Consider the following 21,979-nt stretch of genomic DNA (forward strand, 5'->3'; position numbering starts at 1 on the left):
ATCTTGGTTCTAGCTTTTTTTCACGGGGGATAATTAATGTGTTCATTAATTATACCTTTCCTGAGAACAGTGAACTGTAAATTGAATAACCTACAACAAAAGTTTTCATATTGCAGTAATAGCACACTAAACCAACTTCAGTTGCTGGTGATTGCTTGGAATAAGCTATACTACTGTCCAGTTGCTTTGCACCTGCATTTATAAGTCTTCAGTTTTCTTTATTGCTGATGTTCCTGTCTTGTCCATATTCAACATGTTTGGGTTAACAGTCCTATTGTCTAATGCTCTAAATCTGTGGCAGTGTTTCCGAAGCCTGTTCAGAGGTATGTGACTTGTCCCTTATTTGTTATTCTTCTCTTTGCATTTCCTTAGCTGCTTAACATGGTTCAGCAAGAGAAATTTTAAACGTGAATTCAATTAAAAAGACAGCAAATGGGGTAAACTGGAAAGCGCATAGAGCAAATAATCTCATGTTTAATGTGCTTATTGTGGCAAGTGCTCAAATTCTGGAATGCGGAATATAGAATCACAGAAGCACAGAATCACAGAATGTTTAGGTTGGAAGAGACCTCCAAGATCATCCAGTCCAACTTTTGACCAACACCATAATCTAACTACTAAACCATGTCCCTAAGGACCAGGTCCAAAAGCCTTTTAAATGCCTCCAGGGATGGTGATTTCTACCACCATCCTGGGCAGGCCATTCCAATGCCTGACAAGCCTCTCAGTGAAAAAATGTTTCCTATCATCCAGCCTAACCCTCCCCTGGCACAGCTTCCATCCATTCCCTCCGGTCCTATCACAGTCACTAAGGAGATGAGGCCATTTCCCTCCTCGCTCCAACCTCCCTTCATGTAGTTGAAGAGAGCTCTAAGGTCTCCTCTCAGCCTCCTCTTCTCCACACTAAACACCCCCAGCTCCCTCAGCCGCTCCTCACAGGACTTGTGCTCCAGGCCCTTCATGAGCCTCAGTGCCCTTCTCTGGACACGCTCCAGCACTTCTGTGTCCCTCCTATAGTGAGGTGCCCAGAACTGAGCACAGGACTCAGGATGGGGCCTCACCAGAGCTGAGTACAGAGGGATGATCACCTCCCTATTCCTGCTGGCCACCAGTTCCTAATACAAGCCAGGATGTCGCTGGCCTTCTTCGCCATCTGCACACACTGCTGACATAATAAGTCGACTGTCACCCAATACCCCCAGGTCCCTTTCCAGCTTAAAGCTCTCTAACCACACTTCCCCAGGTCTGTAGCTTACCATGGGGTTGTTATGCCCCAGGTGCAAGACCTGGCATTTGGCCTTGTTAAACCTCACACAATTAACCTTGGCCCATTGGCCCAACCTGTCTGAGTCCTGCTGTAAGGCTTCCCTGCCCTCCAGCAGATCCACACAGACACCTAGTCTGGTGATCAGGTCAGTCAGACAGGACCTGCCTTTCATAACTCATGCAGACTGGGCCTGAGCACTTGGTTATCTTGTATGTACCGTGTGATGGTACTCAAGCTGACCTGCTCCATGACCTTTCCTGGCACTGAGATCAAACTGACAGGTCTATAGTTCCCTGGATCATCCTTTCAGCCCTTCTTGTAGATGGGCCTTACATTTGCCAGTTTCCAATCAACTGGACATCCCCACTTTTCCAGGACTGCTGATAAATAATGGAGTGTGGCATGGTGAGCACTTCTGGCAGCTCCTTTAGTACCCTCAGGTGGATCCCATCTGGGCCTATAGACCTCCCTTACTATGGGGGCTTCATTCTGCTCCCCATCTTGGTCTTCCAGTTAAGGGAGCTGGACCCTCAGGGAGCAATTGGCACTGATGAAGGCTGAGGCAAAATGAGCACTCAGCAGTTCAGCCTTTACATGTCAGAAGTTTCCCTCGCAGGACAAGTAGAGGGGGGAGATTGTCCCTAGCTATTTTCTTGCTATTTACATATTTATGAAAACTCTTTCTACTATCTTTAATGATACTGGCCAGATTTAATTCAAACTGAGCTTTGGCCTCTTAATTTTCTTCCTTCATATCTTTGCAGTAGCTTTGTAATTTTCCCAAGTTTCCTGCCCTTCCTTCCATAGCCAGTAGACTTTCCTTTTTTTCCTGAGTTCTGCTCGAAGCTCCTTGTTTAGCCAGGCTGGTCTTGTACCATGCTGGCTTGTTTTAATATATGCAGAACTATTTTATGCTTTAACAGAACAAATGATTTTCTAGTGTTGCACATGCCTTCTCATTGCTTTTTTCCATTACTTTTAAAAAATGATCTCAGGACTCTTACTGCCTCTCAAATTAGAGTAATGAGAAGGAGCAAATATTTTTTTAAGTTTGTTTTAGTGCATTCTTCAGGGAACAGAAGATCACTTGGATTCATGGGTCATGGTAAAGGTTAGTATGCATACAGCTGAAGAGAAGAGCTCTGTTCTGGGCTCGGCACAGAGACTAGCAAGAGCAGGCTGGCAGCCAGAGAGAGCCATAAAAGTGACTGACAGATTAGTTCTCTGAGGCATGAATTGGTAAAGGAAGAGAACATAGAGCTGCTTACATATGTTTGCCAATGAAAATAAAATCATTTGGACATTTCTTTATTACCAATATATTAAACAAACCACCATAAAGTTTAGGAAAAAATCTAATGTTTTGTAATTCTTTGTAACATGTTTTTTTTTTTTCTTCCTTCTGCTGCTGCTTTTTTATAATATATTGAACCTAACAGAATTCATTAACTCTGGTATTTTCTTACCACTATTAAAATCATCAGATCATTCCAATAAATAAGAAACTGAAGAGAGATGTTCTCCTATGACAATTGCCTCTTGATTCAAGTATTTCATTTTGTCTATCAGATAACAAAACTGGAAAGGAGTGGGGGTGCCCACAAAGATGTTGCAGAAATTTTGAAGTGAGCCTGTATTATAGCATCTTATGTCAGAGAACAATTTCACACACACAAAAAAAGATGCAGGTCTATGCAAGCCAGAGACAACAATCCCCAATTTTTCCTTAGCATAGTTACACAGTATGGTTCAGATGGTGGCAACAAGTACTAAAAAATGAACTGCATAGTCTGTATTTTTCTAAAAGATATACATGCATTTGTAGCATCTAGCTAAAATATGTATTTTTAATATTTTTCATTTAAAATAATAAAGTATAAATACTTTAGTCAATAGCCTCCTGGAATATAGCCAAAGACCTAAAAAGTCAGCTTTTCTGCTAAAAACAGCTATGAAACTTTTACTAGAGTGAGAGGTACAAAACATTTCTTAACTATGTACTGTTGTGCTTTTTAATTAAGTTCTGTAACATCTCCTCCAAAGTGACAGATTTAAATAAAAGTTGATCTTGCACTTTAATGGTTTGTTAATCTGTTTTAGCAATGCTAATGGTAAATGCAAAGCATCTTCTTACATGTTTTGAGACTCTAGAAAGCATCTTTCTCCGTTTTGTGTGAGTAAGAATAAGCTGCTTTTTTTTTCTACTTGTGAAGTCTTACTAATCTGAATTCTCCTGTTCATTGTTGCTTACCTGAAAACGTTGTTTTTAGTTGTTGGTTTTAAATTCTGATATCTGCATGCTGCTTCCTCTGTATGTTGCATTACATAAAATGAACTGATTTCTGCTCATAACATTCCAGGCTTCCAGGACCCTCAAGGGTGCCAGCTGCAGGAAGCAGTACCAAAGTCCAGGGTGCTTCTAATTTAAATCGGAGAAGCCAGAGCTTTAATAGCATTGATAAAAACAAGCCTCCACAATATGCAAATGGAAACGAAAAAGGTAAGTGATTACCTTCTTAACATACACTTAACATTACACTTCATAACATACAAGTGTAAAAGAAAAGAAAATCAAGAAAAAACCAAAATCACCAAAAGAACTTATCCACAAGGTTGAAAGAAATGAATGTAGGTTTTAGACTCGGTGAGGAAGACCGATGGAGATAGGGTTCTGACTTGTGATTGAGTTGGGATTAAAGCTCAGAACTGAAAACTTCCAAGATGTTCTAACTATATTTTATCCCTCTTTGATGGAAATGTCACTGGGTGATTTTTCTGAAGTAAAAATGAATCCACTTTGGATGCCTATACTATTAGTCCCTATTCAAGTCTACTCATATCTGAAGGAAAAGTGCTGTCATTTTCAGGGAACTTTGTATTTTAGCCTCTAATGGAGAAGAATCAAATTATTATATATGGATCAGAATATCACATGTATCTGTTACTCTCTTATTGTATATATGAGTCTGAATAGATTAGAAATTAAGTCAAATGTAATGAAATTTTGTAGGGGTTTGAATCCATTGTTCAAGCTTTATTGCCTCTTTCAAATATAAACATCCATTATGGAAAGAAAGTTTCCTGGGTCCTTACATTTCTTACACACTGACCCTCTTTCTCCTAGTCAATGTGGGTCTTCAGGCTTCATCTCAGAAAGAACAATGTAAAAAATCTTCTTTCTGAGTTGTGTAACTAATCCAGCTCCTTCTCCCCCTTCTTTCTCCCTTTGTGTAATGAACAGCATTTTATTCATATCTCTGGGTTAGAATAGAGTTGAAAAAGATACAATATACATAGTACCCGTTTGCATCCTTGGGGTCTGTGGGAGGAACAAGTATGCAGTGAATGTTCTTCATGTAAGCAACAGGCAGCTATCCAGATTTTTTTGCAAAATTCTGATGAACACACTTTGCCCCTAGCTGTATCTGAAGATATAAAACAATCCTTTCAATAGTTATTTCTTTACTTCTACTATCAGTGTTGAATGTTTTAGATAGTTCTGTAGTGGAGTTTATTTTATTAAGGATTTTTTATGGCAAGACATGCAGGCTAAAACCAGAAAGAGATCAGAGTGAAAACTAAGCAGATTCTGTATTGTTCACAAATATGATAGTGAAGTTATGAAGCAGTAGATGTTGCTGCTTGAGTGAAGGTATGTACAGCAGTTTAAGTTTTAGAATTGCTTCATAATGTTGAAAAAGTTTGCTACTTAATTATGCAAGAGCAAAATGGTTCAAGGTGACACATGATTGTAGAAATTGATATTCTTTGTTTGTTACTTGGAAACTCTCTTTTGACTGCTAAGGTTTGCATTGTATTGCACATTTATGTGCTTTTTGCATGATGGATTTCTTTATTTTCCCATTTCTTTACAGCAGAGAATGAGAACCTTGATTTTTAGTGAAGTCATCACTTTCAAGAGGATAACGGGTGGTTTTGCTTGTGTATAATATTTCAATTCATTTTACAGGATATAGGATATATAATGTTGCATAACTATTGAGTACTATATTTAAGATGTTTCTGTCTGCTCTTTTTTCTTACTTTCAAAACAGCAGAATGGATGGAAGAACAGTGGTTTTGCATGAGTTTATAAACAGGATGCAAGTTTGTTTTAGACTATAAAGCAGAAGTTAGAGAAAATTACTGCTGTGAGTGTAAAGATATCAAAGTGGCACTCTTTATAAAACCCTAAAACACCGGAGAACCTTGAGTTGAATTCACATGCTACTTCTTTTCCTAAAGATAAAACAAGATGAGCCATGCTGTATTTTAAATTTGGTTATTATAATGGCTAATTTTTGAATACTGCAATGAAATTTCAAAGTAGACTTTACATTTTTTTTAAGCATTTGAAGACATTCTGTGACCTGAGTTTTTTTGAAGAATTTCTTTAGACATAAACTGTAATTCTCATAATATTAATAATAAAAAGAATAACCACCTCTTTAAAAATCAAGTGTCACTACACATTGAAAAAGTGATTTTTCCTTACAATGTGGCACACATAATAAACCCCGTATTTCAATTTTTGCTTCTGGTGCAGGTTCTTGGAGCAAGATAGCTTAAACAGCTTCTACTGAATGGATATACAATCTATATACTCTAAAACATAGATCATATAGCTTATAATTCCACATTAGTGCTGCATAAACTGAAGCAGAAAAAGAGCTAAGTAGTCATTAGCAGTTGGGACCTCCAGACCAACAGGAGACCATTTTCAGTGTGTTTTCCACTGCTGTCCAGCTTCTTGTATATGCTATAAGGAGACCTCAAAAAGTATACAGCATATGTTATGTTTTGTTCTTTTTAATCTGGTTATATGAATATTTGAAATCCATTACTGCATAACACAGTTCCCAACTCAGTCCCAGTGGGGATGGATATGTAGTCACAGAGTTAAAGGAGACCTGAGGGTGATTAAAAATAAGAGGTGATGTGGACCTTTTATTTAGTATTTCATTGCTTAGTATGTCATTAATCTTATCTCCATTGAATGTTGCTTAGAGTAGTTCACACAGGAAGAAACCTAGCTCCCCTGAGGGAATGCAGATTTGCTCTTTGTTGAGTACAGCCCAATTTCTAGCTTTGGTTAAGTCAGGAACACAGGATGCACAAAACAAATAAACTCATCTGCAAATGAGGATTTTGTATTTTTTATTTTTATTGACTTTTGTGGATGGCTTTCAAAGAACACATCTGTTTTCCAGGTCACATCACAGCTATCTGTTTCTGAGTTAATAAAATAAAGATGAAAATAAAAGGATGAAAATGAAACTATTGGAGTAAAGGAATTATTCACTTTGCTAATAATGTGGATACCCAGGGCATTTGGAAGCAAAGAGGGAATGTTATAATTCTAGTCAAATTTTAAAAAGAAATTCCTAGACTTTAGAGCTTAGAAATATTCTGAACTCTAATAAGGGTCTCCATGTCATGTAGTTTACTTGTCTGCTTTTCAAATTATTTACTATATAAAGTGGTGTTTAAGTATCCTCCAAACTCAGTTCCAATGCTGCTTGGTTATTTTGCCCATATGAACTCTGAGAAATTCTTTCCTGGAACTTCCTTGCCTCATTGTTCATCTGTGGCCAGTATGTACATCTAGAGTTAATTTGTTTATGTTCTGGTGCCAGTATTTGGCCAGTTTCCCCTTGTGGTGGTGTTCTGTGATGATAAGAGGTAGCTACTTTTTCATGGACAGCTGGAAAAAGACAAGAAAGAACTAGCTGAATTAACATAATCTCACCAAATAAACCTCCCATTTCTTCAGACATCCTTTTAACAATCCCTTGCAGGTATTAATTTTCTGCTAACCTTTTATATTGTGACTAAAATTTGGTATTCTGATCTGGGTAAGTGCTGGCTACAGAATACCTAGGTTATCAGTACCTAACTATGATGCTATGAGGGAAGCTTCTGTCACAGAGGACCTGTCTTCTTCAGCAGCAGAGCACAGCAAAGGTCACAGAGGAGAGGACAGAAGAGCTTGGTTAGGTATTGGGCCCAAGTTAAACATCTCACCTGTCCTTTATCTGTGCAACAGCCTATGAAAAGTAGGCTTGAAAGTGTCCATTTCATTGTCATGGTCTTGCTGGGTTCTGGTAGAAAATTCTCTTTTTGCACTGAACACATGGGAGTGTTGCTGCTCTGGTTTCCCAACACAGTTTGGGCTCAGCTCTGAGGCACAGAGCTCTCAGTCAGAATTCCAAATTGTTTTCAGCATGAGCTGATTATGCATTTCAGCAATAAGGGAAGTCTATCTCCTTGTAAAATTTGGTTTATAAAAATATGAAATCCTTGTCAAAAGTTATATTCACTCCCTATGAAAATCACCACAAGGTGGGGACAGCTTTCATCTAAAGAACAGCTAAAGCTAAGTCCAGCTGAGTGTAAGGAAAGCGATGATGATTAGCTTCAAATAATGCATTTGGATTGAATCTTTTTATCCCACATCTTTAAACACACAATATTTCTCAACATTTATTGAGAGTGTGTAGTCCACATTCTTTGGGGGAACATTAAAGATACACTATAAATTAAAGATTAAAGGCAAGTTAAAGTTCTCGTTATGTTTTTGGATGCTGTTTATGGTTTGTTTCATAGGGATCAGTTAAGTATCAGTAGTTCCAGGAACCTGTGGGGTTTGCTATGTAGCAGAACAAGCTGTTCATGAAAGATTAAAGGCTTCTTGTTACAATTTTTCCTCCAGTGACTTTAATATTATATAGCAGGAAATACAGCATGGCATACATTCTTCTTTTCAATCAGAACTCTTTTTTTTTTAAAGTAAAACTAATAGCCTGAAGCCATGCAAATGTAACTGAATTCATACAGCAGAGTGTAGTATAATCCTGCTCTTCATAAATCTTTACATCTATTCTGCATGAGTTTGGCAGATTCTTGTGGTGAATTGTTCTGCAAAACTGTTGGGATAGCTAAAGACCCCAGTCCTGCTGTGTAATTCAGGCAAGCTTAGTGCAAGGTGTGTGCAAGAATGTCCTTGTGCATACCCAGTCCTGGGCTATCAGCCACAGTGCTGATTTCTGGTATAAATTAAGGAAGCCTGAGGGCTGCAGTAATTTTCAACAGCTGCTGATGGCCCCAGGCTCTCTTCCAGGATCTGAGGCTCACCAGAAAATAGCAGGAACACAGCCCCAATTCGTGATCTAGTCACAAGGGAGGGGTCAGCTCTGCAGCTGCCTACTAAAGCTGCTCCATGTGCATGATACTACCTGGAGCTGGGCAATAAGCCATAACCTCACCTGTCCCAAAAAATGCTCTGAGGCAATCCTTGCCAGTTAATGTTTTCTTGCCTAGTAACTGATCACAGCAGAGCTACTTGAAACTTTCTGTGAAGGTTGACTGAGTTCATTTTTGTGCTGTGGAATTTGCATGTCAGGCTGAGGAGGAAATGGAATTGCACAGCATCTATTGGAGGAGGAGGTGATTGGCCTGCTGGGGTACAGCTGTTAATAGCATAATAGCATTAAGCAAGTAAAAGCTGTTACATTCCTCATTCCTGTTGTGTTACTTTTGTTCAGGTTTTTTTTGTTTTTTTTTTTCCCAACTGCTGAACTTCTGTTCAGCTTCAAGAAGAGAAGGCTCTAGGGACACCCTATCGTATCTTCCCAAAACCTGAAAGTGGCCTACAGGAAAGCTGAGGTGGGACTTTCTATATGGGCATGTAGCAGTAGGACACGGGGTAATGGTTTTTACTTGAAGAGGGTAGATTTAGATTACGTATTAGAAATAAATTCTTCACTGTGATGATGGTAAGGCACTGGAACAGGTTGCCCAGGGAGGATGTGGATGTCACATCCCTGGCAGTATTCAAGGCCGGGTTGAGTGGGGCTCTGAGCAACCTGGTCTAGTGAGAAATGTTCCTGCCCATGGCAGGATGATCTTTAAGGTACTTTCCAGACTAAACTATTCCATGATTCTACGATTAGATGCTGTGTAGGAGAAGTAGATTTTTCTATGTATGCATTCACTTTCTTAAGGAAAAAAACAGGTCTTCTTTTAGGATGCTAAAAACCCTTTCCCATGTGTACTAATGGGCTTCAAACTTCCAAGTAAGTAGTCTAGTCCATACCAGAGCCTTGGGACTGAGACTTCAAAAATTAAAATCATGCGTAACTTCAAACTGTGCTGAAAGGACAAATGTCTTTAGTGTCCTCATCTACAATATTATTCAAACAGAGGGGTCCCAAGACATGACTTTGCATATTTCATACGCTTTCTTGCATTCCTAAATTTGATATACTGGAAGCAGGCTTATGCCTTTTTCGCTGGTAGTCCTGAGACCAAATGGCAAGACAAGATGGATACACTGAAAGAAAACATCTGCTGGAACAGCTATTTACCACATGCTTGATTGCCATTACCACTTCATTTGTCTATTGCTCCAGGGTAGTAGTGTTTAGACTCTCAGATATGTCTTGGAAATCTGAGGTTCATGCAGAAGAGTTTAACCCTTTTTTGCATTGGTCTGTTTTGCTTAGTGAAGTTAGGTGACTTTTCTGAAAATCACTGTTGTCAATTAGGTTTGATTATTGCAGAAACATTCTTGTTTTCATTAATTGTGAAGACTTGTCAGAACTCCTGGATCCTGTAAATGTAGTGGTAGTACTGTACCAGAGCCACATAACCAAGCCTTCTGACTTTAGAGGCTCCAAACATCTCTGTAGATGTTATATGTCTGTAACTTTTAGGTACTGATATTAGTGAAATTCTTGATTTTTTTTTACTGCCTATGAAAGTGCACTGGGTTAAATTCCTCAAGTTAGCTACTAGAGGTTGTTAGCTGTACTTAAGAAGAAAGTTATAGTCACCAGCCATTTTTTGATTCTATGAATATTATTAGAATCATAGAATGGCTAGGCCTGGAAGGGACTTTAAAGACCATTGAGTTCCAGCCCCCCTGCATGGGCAGGGACATCTCCTACTAGACCAGGTTGCTCAAGGCCCCATCCAACCTGGCCTTGAACACTTCCAGGGAGGGGGCAGCCACAGCTTCCCAGGGCAACCTGTGCCAGTGTCTCACCACCCTCAAATTAAAGACTTTTTTCCTAATCTCTAACCTAAACCTTCCCTCTTCATGCTTTAAACTCCTTCCCCTTGTCCTCTCACTACACACCCGTGTAAAAAGCCCTACCCCAGCTTTCTTGTAGACCCCCTTCAGATACTGAAAGGTTGCTATAAGGTCACCTCAGATCTTCCTTTTCTCCAGGCTGAACAACCCCAACTTGGTCAACCTGTCTTCATAGAGGAGGTGCTCCAGCCCTCTGATCTTAGTTGCTTTCCTCTAGACATGTTCCAGGAGCTCTGTGTCCTTCTTGTGCTGGGGACTCCAGAACTGGACACAGCACTCCAGGTGGGGTCTCACAAGAGCAGAGCAGAGTGGGAGAATCACCTCCCTTGACCTCTGTCTGTGCTCCTTTCGATGCAGCCCACGACAGGGTTGGCTTTCTGGGCTGCAAGCACACATTGGTGGCTCATGTTAAGCTTCTTAACCCCAAGCCCTTCTCCTCAGGGCTGCCCTCAGTCCTTTAGGCCACACCTTGAGTACTGTGTCCAGTTCTGGGCCCCTCAGTTTAAGAAGGATGTAGAGGTCCTGGAGCAGGTCCAAAGGAGGGCAACCAGGCTGGTGAAGGGACTCGAGCACAGGCCCTATGAGGAGAGGCTGAGAGAGCTGGGGTTGTTCAGCCTGAAGAAGAGGAGGCTCAGGGGAGACCTCATTGCTGTCTACAACTACCTGAAAGGAGGCTGTAGCGAGGTGGGAACTGGACTCTTTTCACAGACGACCTTCAACAAGACAAGAGGACACAGTCTTAAGTTGTGCCAGGGGAGGTTTAGGTTAGATATTAGAAAGAATTTCTTCACGAAGAGGGTGATTAGGCTATGGAATGGACTGCTCGGTGAGGTGGTAGATTCTCCATCCCTGGAGACATTTAAAAAAAGACTGGATGTGGCACTCAGTGCCATGGTCTAGCAACTGGTCCGGTGGGTCAAGGGTTGGACTAGATGATCTCTGAGGTCCCTTCCAACCCGGCTAATTCTATGATTCTATGATTCTATGATTCTCCTCCCAACCTGTATTCATGCATGGGATTGCCTCAACCTGGGTGCAGAACCTTGCCCTTGGCCATGTTGAACTTCTTCTGAACTTCTTCTGAACTACTTCTCTTTACTTCTCCCAGGTTATCTGTCCATTTTTCCGTCCTATGTAAACTTTATTTTTATCCCTAAGTGTGTCCAGGACTTCCTTGCTCATCCATTCAGGCCTCCTGGCACTCCTGCCTGCCCTCCTCTTCCCTGGGACACATTGGTCCTGGGCATGCAGGAGGTGATCCTTGAAAATGGACCAGCTTTCCTGGGCTCCTTTCCCATCCAAGGCTTTATCCCATTTTACTCTACTAATCAGATCTTTGAAGAGACTAAAGTCTGCCATTTTTAAATCAAGTGTCTTTAGCTTACTTCACACTTTCCTCACTGCCCTAAGGATCTTGAATTCTACAGTGTCATGGTCACTGCAGCCTGGTTTCCCATTAATTTTTACATCACTCTCCATCTAATCTCCATCAGTGAAATCAAGGTCTAACAAACCTCTTTTTCTGGTTGGTTCCTCTACTATTTGGAGGAGGAAGTTGTCATCAATGCATTCAAGGAACTTCCATGAGTGCTGGTGCTTTGCTCTGTTGTCCCTCCAGCAGATGTCAGGGTGACCTAAGTCCCCCTTGAGGACCACGGCTTGTGAGTGCAAAGCAGTTTTTATTTGTTTAAAGATGGCCTCATCCACTTGGTCATCCTGATTGGTTGGCCTGTAGCAGACCTCCACTACAATACCACTTGCCCCCTGACTTTTCTTTAATCCTGACCCATAGGGTCTCTGTTAGCTCCTCACCCATCCCCAGGCAGAACTCCAGCTGATCAGTGATGTAGAGGGTAACACCCCCTCTTCTTTTGCCTTTCTTGTCCTTTTTAAACAGTTTATACTCAGCCATCCCCACACTCCAGTCATGAAACTTCTCTTGGTTATTCCCCATGCTTCATGCATTAGAGGTGTGCCTCCTTTGAAGCAGCCTTACTGGCATCTACCAATACACATGCCTTACTGTTGGCCTGTGATTCTCTTCCATGCCCAGGACACCTGTGTGTCTGTCCTTAGTGGTGCAAGAACTTTCCATAAGCTGAGCTTTTGGTTTCACCCCCAGCATCACCATGCCATCCCTAGGCTCATCTTTAGTCATCACAGTTTTATCCCCTTCCCCCTCCAAACCTAGTTTAAAGCAATCTCGATGAACCCTGCCATCTCTTAGCCAAAAATCCTCTTCCTTCTCCTGGATAATTCTGCACCACCCCATGCTAGCAGGTCTGGTGCCGTGTAAACATTTCCATGATCAAAAAACCCAAAATACAGCCTATGGTGGCAGCTTCTAAGCTACCTGTTGATATGATCTGCTTTCCTATTCCTTTCAACATTGCCTGCCAGTAAAGGAATTGAGGAAAAAAAACATCTGTGCTCCTAAACCCTTTACCATTCAGCCCAGCACCCTCAAGTCCCTTTTTATTGCCCTGGAGAAAATTGATGGTATCCTTTTACCTATTGGTATACCTATTTATGGTATCCCTTTAATTTCAGTCATCTTCCCACTACTCAAAACCCCAGATATTTTTCTTTCATTAAACACCAAACCATCTTTCTCTAGTTGTGCTTTTCTTCCAGTATTGCAGGATTTTTTTTCTTCCATGTTTCAGGGTTTTATTATTAACAACTGTTTGGAAAAAAATTATTTATGACTTATTAAAGATAAAAACTTTAAATTGGGAGGTTTCATTTTAAAAATGAAATGGTTACAATGAAGGTGTTTCTAAGGCTCTCTTGAGTTCATAGAAGTATTGCATAACCCACCATTATGGTGAGACTAAAAAATATATAATTTCTTTATTAGCATCCTTCATGTTTCATGCGCATGTAAATTGTATTTATCATAAATAACATGTAACTGTGTTTTTAGTACCAGAGGAGTATAGTATCACCTTCAAGCATGAGATGGAAGAATGATTGTGCCATTATGGTTCTTTCTGTTTGTTTTTTTTTAGCAGATTCACCAAAAGGCCCTCACCCATCTGCAGGCATGAATGTAAATGTGCAGCATCCCACCAGCACTGGGCAGCAGCAGGTCTCAGCCATACCCTCTCCAAGTGCCAGCAAGCCTTGGCGCAGCAAATCCATGAATGTCAAACACAGTGCAACCTCTACCATGCTGTCCATGAAGCAACCCAGTCCTGCAACCTCCCCTACTCCATCTTCAGACCGACACAAGCCACCCCCTTCTGAAAGCATGAAGCCCCCTTCATCTGGCCAGAAATCAATGCTGGAAAAATTCAAGCTGGTTAACGCTAGGACTGCACTGAGACCGCCTTTGTCACTGAGCTCAGGGCCCGGTGACAGTGGGAGAGAGGATGATACCTTTTCAGAGTGTGGTGAAATGGATGTCTCAGGTGGTGGCTTCACAATCAGCAGTCCTAAAGCATCACCGAAGTTAACCCCGCTGAAAGCTGGAAGCAAAAATTTCAGCAATAAAAAGTCTTTGCTACAGACAAAGGACAAAGAGGAGAAGAACAGAGAGAAAAACAAAGCTTCCACTGACAAATCAGCCAAGGAAGAGAAGGACCAGGTCACGGAAACATCTACGAAGAAGAGCTCAAAAATTGTGAGCTTAATCCCAAAGGGAAGCAAGACAACAGCATCCAAGAAGGAAAGTTTAATACCATCTTCTAGTGGGATCCCAAAACCTGGATCAAAGGTGCCAACAGCAAAGCAGAGTACCTCAGCTGCAGGCACAGGAAGCAAGGAGGTTGAAAAACTGAGGACTACAAAAGGAAACCAGTCCCAATCAACATCAAAATCTCAACTTAGTGAGAAGTCCTCTCCTTCTTCTGGCATTGCTTCTTCTGAAGGGAAAGAACCAAGAGCAACTCTCACCCCGGGGTCCTCCACAGCTCTTCCAGCCTCAGTAGCTCCAAGCAGTGGCCAAGGTGCAGGAAATGGTGTCATCCAGCTTCCTCAGCAACAGCAATACAGCCACCCCAACACTGCCACGGTAGCTCCTTTCATTTATAGGTAAGGTCACAGAGGGAAATTGGGTTTGTGTTACCATTTAGGAAAGGACACTAAAACAGATAAAGCAATGGTGTATCACACTGTTATCTCCTAGTTTCTGTCACAGTGCCATGCACAAGTTTTCCTGTCCAAGAACTCTGACTCTCTAACTTGTACAAAAGCAATCCACTGCAGATATTTGCCATTTAAAATTCAGGATGTTTTACTGCTTTCAAGAGGTCAGAGCTGACTCAGGTTTCTAGTGTGAATATTCTTGTTTGCAATTTAAGAACCTCAGCTATTGTTTGCTGGTACTCAATTATATTTGCTTAAAGTACACTGTTGTCTTAAAAAATGCTAAAATCAACAGATGGGGGTTTCAGCTTATGTAACAGTGCTAGCAGGATATTAGAGGAAAAACCATACACAAGATTTTGGGCAGAGAGAAAAGGTTATTGCTTGCAGGTCGTTTTCTTGTTTAGGTTTATACATAAACTAGTTATAGAACAGCCCCATAGAGGTGCTTAATTTTTACTGGTGATACAAACTCTTCTGCTGGTCAAGGTTGTAGAATGAAGAGTTAAATGTATTGAATTTGTTGAATTTATTTTGCTATATAGTAGAGCAACTGAATAGAAGCTGAAAAATTCTGTTGCTGTACTGCTCAAAAAATGGAGTAAGTGTAGAAAGACTGGCAGGGTGGTTTGAGTAATGATTTCAGAAGTCAGTTGTCTGAGGGTTTTAGCCACAGTTGTGAGCAAGTTTAACACCTGGTAGAATGACAAATACATTACTAAGCAAAATATAGTGGCAGATTTTCTTAATGAGTATATATTGGCTAAAAACTAAAGAGGTGCTGAAGCTGGCTCTGACAAAGTTTATATATCATAAGACACAACTAAACATAGCTTCAAAGCCAATCTGGATGAGTGATAAACTGTTTAAGTTAATTCTGAAAACAAAAGCAATTCAGAAAATCATATGGCAGGGGAAAAAGGCATAATATAGGCTATATTTATTCTAATATGCAGTGTGTCTTGAGTTTCAATTAGATGTATTGCTGAAGGTGCTTAATATGCATGTTTCTTTATCTGAAATAGCCTCAGTGGTACAGAGTATTTGCAGCATGGTACATATGTTTACATATGGGTTAGGGTGCATATACAAGGAGAAAGAAAAGCTATGCTCTGCCTTTAAATGCATGTGCTATTTAATGGCAATTTTACCACACATTGATGCTATTTCATTGCACGATGGAGATATCTTATCATTCTTTTAAGCTTTATAATGAAGTAAAATGCATTTTGAATTTTAAAGGGCAATAGAAGCATTCATCTTCCAGTAAGATTTGGTATTAATAATCATCTGTTGGCTTCAAATAAGTAAGAAGAAGCAAAGCAGACTGTATTTGAAGTTGAATCTTGTGTGAAGAGAAAATTCTTAGAGCCAGCATCTGATCTCAGAACACCATAGCCCAGAGTAATAGATCAACTTTCATGACATTACTTCAGTGTGTCTCTTTGTAACTGAGAGCAGAATCTGACCCCAAAATCTGACACAGTAACTACGTTGCTTACAATTCCTAAGAGCATTGTAATAGTACACAGTGATTTCAGAGAAGAATATAAATATAACCAAGGATAAAATATCCACATATTTATTTTTGTGGACACACAGCAAGTAAAGGTGTGTGTGAAGCTGGAGTACTATATTTACACTTCCTAGCTTTTAAATTTAAATGTTTTCTGAGCCATCACCACAATTTACACACAGAATTTTCAGGTGCATTTGTTAGCTGCTAGAACATCTGTAGGGATTGATGAGTTAATAAACAATAACCACCACCTAGACTAATTTTTCCACAGATAAAATGCATACCTAGGCTCTACACATTTGTACTGCAGTCCTTGTAAAAAGTTGCACTATAATTTAAAAACAATGCATACATTTTATCCTGAATCATGCAGAACACTGCAATATAGCACAATATATGACTGTGATTAGTTTAAGCAGTTAACACAATCATAAGCAAGCTCATGCTTTTGCTGGTGTGTAGCAGATGTCTGCAGATATCTCAGCATCCTGTCGGATTTCTGTGCTGCTGTAGTACACTGTTCACTCACTTGTGTACTAAAATCCCCAGGTCCTTTTCCACAGGGCTGCTCTCCAGCCAGGTGGATTTCAGTCTGAGCTGCATTCTTGGATGACATATTCCTAAGTGCAAGACCTTGCAATTTTCCTCATTGAACTTCATTTGGTTCTTGCCAGCCCACTCCACCACTTATGAAGATATTAAACAGACTGATATTAGTCCCTGGGGAACCTTGCCTTAAACTGGTTGCCATTTTGAGGAAGAACTATTTACTACCACCCTCTGGATGCAGCCTGTCAGCCAGTTTCTAACCCATTGTATGGGTCACTTGTCTAGGCTGTAATGCATAGATTTTTCTAGGAGGAGGCTGTGGGGGACTGTGTCAAAAACCTTGGAGAAGTCTAGGTGGACAATGTCCACCACTAATCCTGCATCAGCCAAATGGGTTACTGTGTTGTAGAAAGCAACAAGGCTTGTCAAGCATGATTTGAGCCTGGTGAATCCATGTTGGCTTTTCCCAATCACATGCTTGTATTCCCTCCCATTTCCTGCCCCTACTCCATAAAAGCCAGGAGGACTAGAAGCCTAATCCCTTTTTCTGTTCCTTTCTTCTCTGCTGCCTTGCTGCACTCTGGCCTTGATGAATGCCCCCCTTTGCCATTGGTTCTCCACATGCTTTTCAGAATCCACATCCATAGGGTGCTGGGAAGAGCTGCAAATCTCTCTCCTGAGTCACCCATGCCACAAGGGGCCCTCACACACCTATCTGCCATCCTTGAGATCAGCTTTTGGACATTTGTATATATTTGTTCCTTATCCCATGTGTTAATGTCCTTTCTTATTTTGGTAAACCTGTTTCAGTTTTAATTTCCAACATTCAAGTCTCTCTTTCTTATTATCCTTTTATCTTCCCTTGGGAGGGTAAAGAGGGTGATAGAGAACAATTCTGTCCTCTGTTTTTTGGTTCATACAGACTGCTAAAACTTGACAGTTAGTAAAAGATTGTATTCCAAAGAGTTTCTTTGAGGCCAGCATATATTTTGTTTAAACAGAGAAGGCAATGTTGTAAAAGTTATCAGCAGCCAAGGTTTTTAGGTTTCTGTTCATGGACACTAGATAGGAAACACTATTTCACTAGGAGTGAATACACTGAAATGATGTATTGCACTATTCAACTTTGCACTCTTGGTGCTTTCTACTATCTGATATCACATTGTATTTTTATGCTGCTTGAACACCATGGCATGGAAATTCATATGGGATTATTATTTCTCTTCAAAGATTGGCAGCACCAGTCAGAGTTGCATTTGAGATAATCTAAATAGGCATAATTTAAATTCTTCCTTCTCCTCAGCAAGTGATTATTTATTTTGAAATGCCATTGTGAATGTGTTATTTACAGCTCCTAATGTGTTCCCTCTGAAGTTGAATGCAGGATCCAACTGATATAAGAAATACTGAAGCATATGTAAGTTAGTTCCCAGAAGGTTTGATAAGGGAGATTCAGCAGGAAAAGCAACTAAAAGAAAGGTGTAAGTGACTGTATATTTTTAAAGCGTACCAGCCACTATTTACACATTCTTCTACATACACAGCATACATACACAGAAGGTGTATGTATGTATCTGGTCTTCCAGAGTGCCTTAGACTCATGTTGCAATTGGCCATAGAATTTACCTGTCTTCCTAGTGGAGTTTAAATTTCAGATGGAGAAGAGTAGCACAGAAGTTTAGTGCTTACTAGGTTACAGCAAATACACAAAAAAAAAAAAAAAAAAAGAAAAAGAAAAAGAGGCATTATTGAAAAAAAAAATCAACTCTTTCTTATAAAATCTTAGCGGGAGAATAACAGTTTAATTGCTCAGTATTTGGAGTTCTTAGTTTTCCTACGAATTGCTCAAAATTTAATAGAACCTGTAGTTCCCAACATTTATTTGCACAGAGGAGTGTGTGTTGTATATGCAACCATTGTTTTGTGTTTTTGTGAGCCAAAATGTGTAAGTTTGTGCCACTTCCACCAAATAAGTAATAGTCCCAGGAGTAACACAGATGTCATCTCATTTCACAGGGCAAATCCTTAGTCACTGTAAATCATCACAACCCTACATGAAGTGTGTGATATGTTGGCAGTTAGCATTTGCTGTGGATTTGCTCAAACACTAAAGGAATATTTCAAAGAAACATTGCTGTAACTGGATGCACGTAGTGCAGTATTACTTTGTTCTATTGTCTCCTCCAGTAACCAGAGTAGGAGTTTAGTGGGTCTCTACCATGGCTGGAATATAGAATCCAAAGTGCACAAATCCCAAGGGATGTGGTGCTCAGAAATTGTTTATTGTCTGAAATGCTGAAAAGCGTAAAAACTGCTGCAGGGAATTAGCTGATCACTCCTCATCCTGAGCTGCACTTCTACATTGTGCATCATTAAAACTTCAGTTGTTCATTTGTAGATTATGATAGTGACATCTGGAAGAAGTTTCAGTACTGTTTGAATTGAGACCTTGCAGAGATACTCTTTCAGTGTCAGTGCTGAACTACAAAAAAGAGTCTGGCAGTTCTTTTGTCCCTGAAGAATAAGAAACTGGTTACTTCAGCTACCTAATAGGCTGACATAGAGAGGATGAGGCCAGACTCTGTCCAATGCAGGCTGAAATGGTAAGAAGCAACAGATGCAAGCTACAGAACTTGAGGTGCTGATTAAAAGCAAGAAAAAAATATTCTTACTTTGAGGGTAGTGAAACACTGGAGCAAAATGCCCAGAGAGCCTGGGGAAGCTTTGTGCTCAAAGGTGTACAAAACATAACCAAACAAGGACTTGAGCAACTTAATGTAACTTAATGTAACTTTAAGCAGTTCCTTGGACCAGGTGGCATCTAGAACATCTTTCTGATCTAGATTACTTTATGGTTCTGTCAGGACTGAAGTGTTCACTAGGTAGAGGCAGAGAAATGAAATATCAGTATAATAAATAAATATCTTACCAGGTACTAAAATCCTCTTTCTACCTCCTTTCTTATATGTTGATTGAATCAATTCTATTACTAGAGCATAGCTTCAAGGGAGCATAGCATCAAGTGCAGAGCTGTAACAGATGGGAAGGAGGATATAATCAGGTTGTACCTGAAATTCAATTCCAGCTCCTCATTCAGGATGTGGCTCAAGAATAAAAGATAAACTATTTGTTAAAGATACTGGAAGCGCAGCATCTTCAGGATTTAGTGTAACTGTATTTATGCCCAGTTTTAATTACTAGAATCTGTTTCTGGTCACTGATTGTGGAGCTAAAATTTAAGTTACTCTATCAGTTAATTGTGTTTGTTAGTAATAGGTTGTGCTGCTAAACATAATGAAACTCGTTCTTTAAAAACATGATGATTCAGTTACACTTCAATGCTTTATTGATTTCCATTATTTACATTACTGTTGTGAAAATAAAACAAGTCATCACCAAAATCTTGCAATTGTAGGTAGAGCTAAACATTACCACCCTCCAATTTTACTTGTAACAAAACCAGAATCTTTAGAAAAATCCTCCCATTTCCTCATGCTTGATTTTCAAATAATTGTGCAAGAAAAGATTTCAGGTAAGAGATGTTGGCTTAATGGATGGGAAAGATAATAAGCAAAAAAATCATTATAAACATGTACTTGATTAATGTTGAGTTAAAACAGTATTTTGATATTTCAGTTGTTTACTGTTTATGATCTGAAGTCATTCTTTTAAACTACCATCCAGACAAGTCTGGCCATATTCCTTTGACTAAATAATCAGTAAAATGTAAGTTAAAGGATCAAAAATAATATTCTGGCCACTCTTCTGTCACTGGCAACCATATTAACCCTTTCACAAACCAGCTAAACTTTATTTTAAAGTAGTTAATCCTTACTGCACTAACAGGAAGGCTCCTCCAGAAACTCACTCATCTCATTCTCAAAAATTGTTAGCAACCCATATGTGACTGATGACTTTGTTAATACTGTCTTTAACTTTAAAAAAGTGATTTTCCCTGTTTTTGATTACTCTTCTTAAATATGTGAGGGAATAATCCCATCTCCTTCCCTCTCTTTTGGAAGACTAAACCAAGTTGTCTCTTCTTTCCTTTCAGAAGGGCTTCTTGTTCCCCATGAACATCCTGATAGCCCTTCCCTGCAGCTGTGCCCAATTTAACTCATATGTCTTGAACATGGGTGATCAAACTGCTCATATTCCAGATGTGGTCCTGCCAGCCTGTTACGTTGACAGTGATCTACATTCAAGACAGCTGCACCGCAGGGAACTGTTTGAAATAAAGCAAAACAAAACAAAAACAAAACCCAGCATATTCATCTGATATCTTGTGGAATGTCAAGTGAAAATCAAAGAAATCTTTGATGTGATCTGTGTTTATCAAAGGTTGTCTATTTTATCAGAGATGAGAAATGACTGCCTGTGCTAAGGACAGCTTATTAAGCAGTGTTCAAATTCTGTTCTTACTTACTCCTGTACAGGCTTATTTTAATCAAGCTGAATAAGCTTGTGCAGGCATCACTGAGAGCAGGGTTTGTCCCATTAAGTGAGTTCAATGCTGTTACAGGAGAACTTGCTTTAGCAGAGAACTAGATTAATTGGGGATAAATATATTCATTGATTGCCATGATTAAAATAGAAAACAGATTGTCCTGTTTTCATGAGCTTGCCTAAATAACCTGCACTGCAGAAGCACAGCACTGTGAGAAATCTCAGTGGGATTGCTTCATCACTTTCCTTGATGTCAAGAGAGATGCACAGATTCAGCTTTTTTTTTTTTTTTAAGGCAGCGGGCCTTAAATAGGTAGAGGAATAGGTAGAGTATCCTCTACTTTGAATAGGTAGAGGATAGAGGGCCATTCAAGGCCAATGTGTAAGGCAAATGAGAAGATCTTTTAATTTGCTGTTTGCTTTCCCAGAGTTTGATCTATGTTGTAGTCCTCCAGAGATCACTTGAGTCATTCATAGGGTTAATATGGCTCAGAGAAAGAAGTGCAAGTAGAATTACAGGGGTAGGCACACAATTTCAGAATTTATTTATTTATTCATTTATTTATTTTGATTTGATCCAGAACAGCTGAGCATCTACAAAAAGGCATCTACCTTGGGGTACCTCCATACTGGGTACCCAAAAGCTGGGTACATGCCTTCTGGCCCATCACTCCTACAATAAATAACCAGTTTTGTTGAGTAAGTGGAACTTTAAGTGCTGCAAAATTCATGCTGCAAATTTCTTCTGTGGAGTTTCGGTTGTTGCCTCAAATAATTACAATCATTGATGTTCTTACCAAATTAAGCATAAAAATGCTGAATGAAGTCAGTACAGCAGTTTCTTTGTTATTTATTTTGATAGCAAATGACATTATTTTACATTATTTTTACATTATATTTAACCTTTCAAATTTCAAGTAAGATAAAAGGGAGACTTTGTGCTTCTTAGAGCTGCTATTTCAGCCTGCCTACAAATTTAAGAAAACCACATCATTTTTATGTTTGGTTTGTGTTT

At 39.6% G+C, this 21,979-nt stretch overlaps 1 protein-coding gene across 1 annotated transcript in view; it reads left to right on the forward strand.

The window, feature by feature from the left end:
- The window catches only part of NAV3 (neuron navigator 3), a 264,054-nt gene that overhangs the window by 119,453 nt on the left and 122,622 nt on the right, over positions 1 to 21,979 (forward strand). The window contains 2 exon segments of the mRNA XM_030463599.1: positions 3,628 to 3,767; positions 13,376 to 14,396. Coding sequence (XP_030319459.1) covers positions 3,628 to 3,767; positions 13,376 to 14,396 — 1,161 coding nt within the window.

Source organism: Calypte anna, chromosome 1 (assembly GCF_003957555.1).
Source record: "Calypte anna isolate BGI_N300 chromosome 1, bCalAnn1_v1.p, whole genome shotgun sequence".
Taxonomy (NCBI): Eukaryota; Metazoa; Chordata; class Aves; order Apodiformes; family Trochilidae; genus Calypte; species Calypte anna.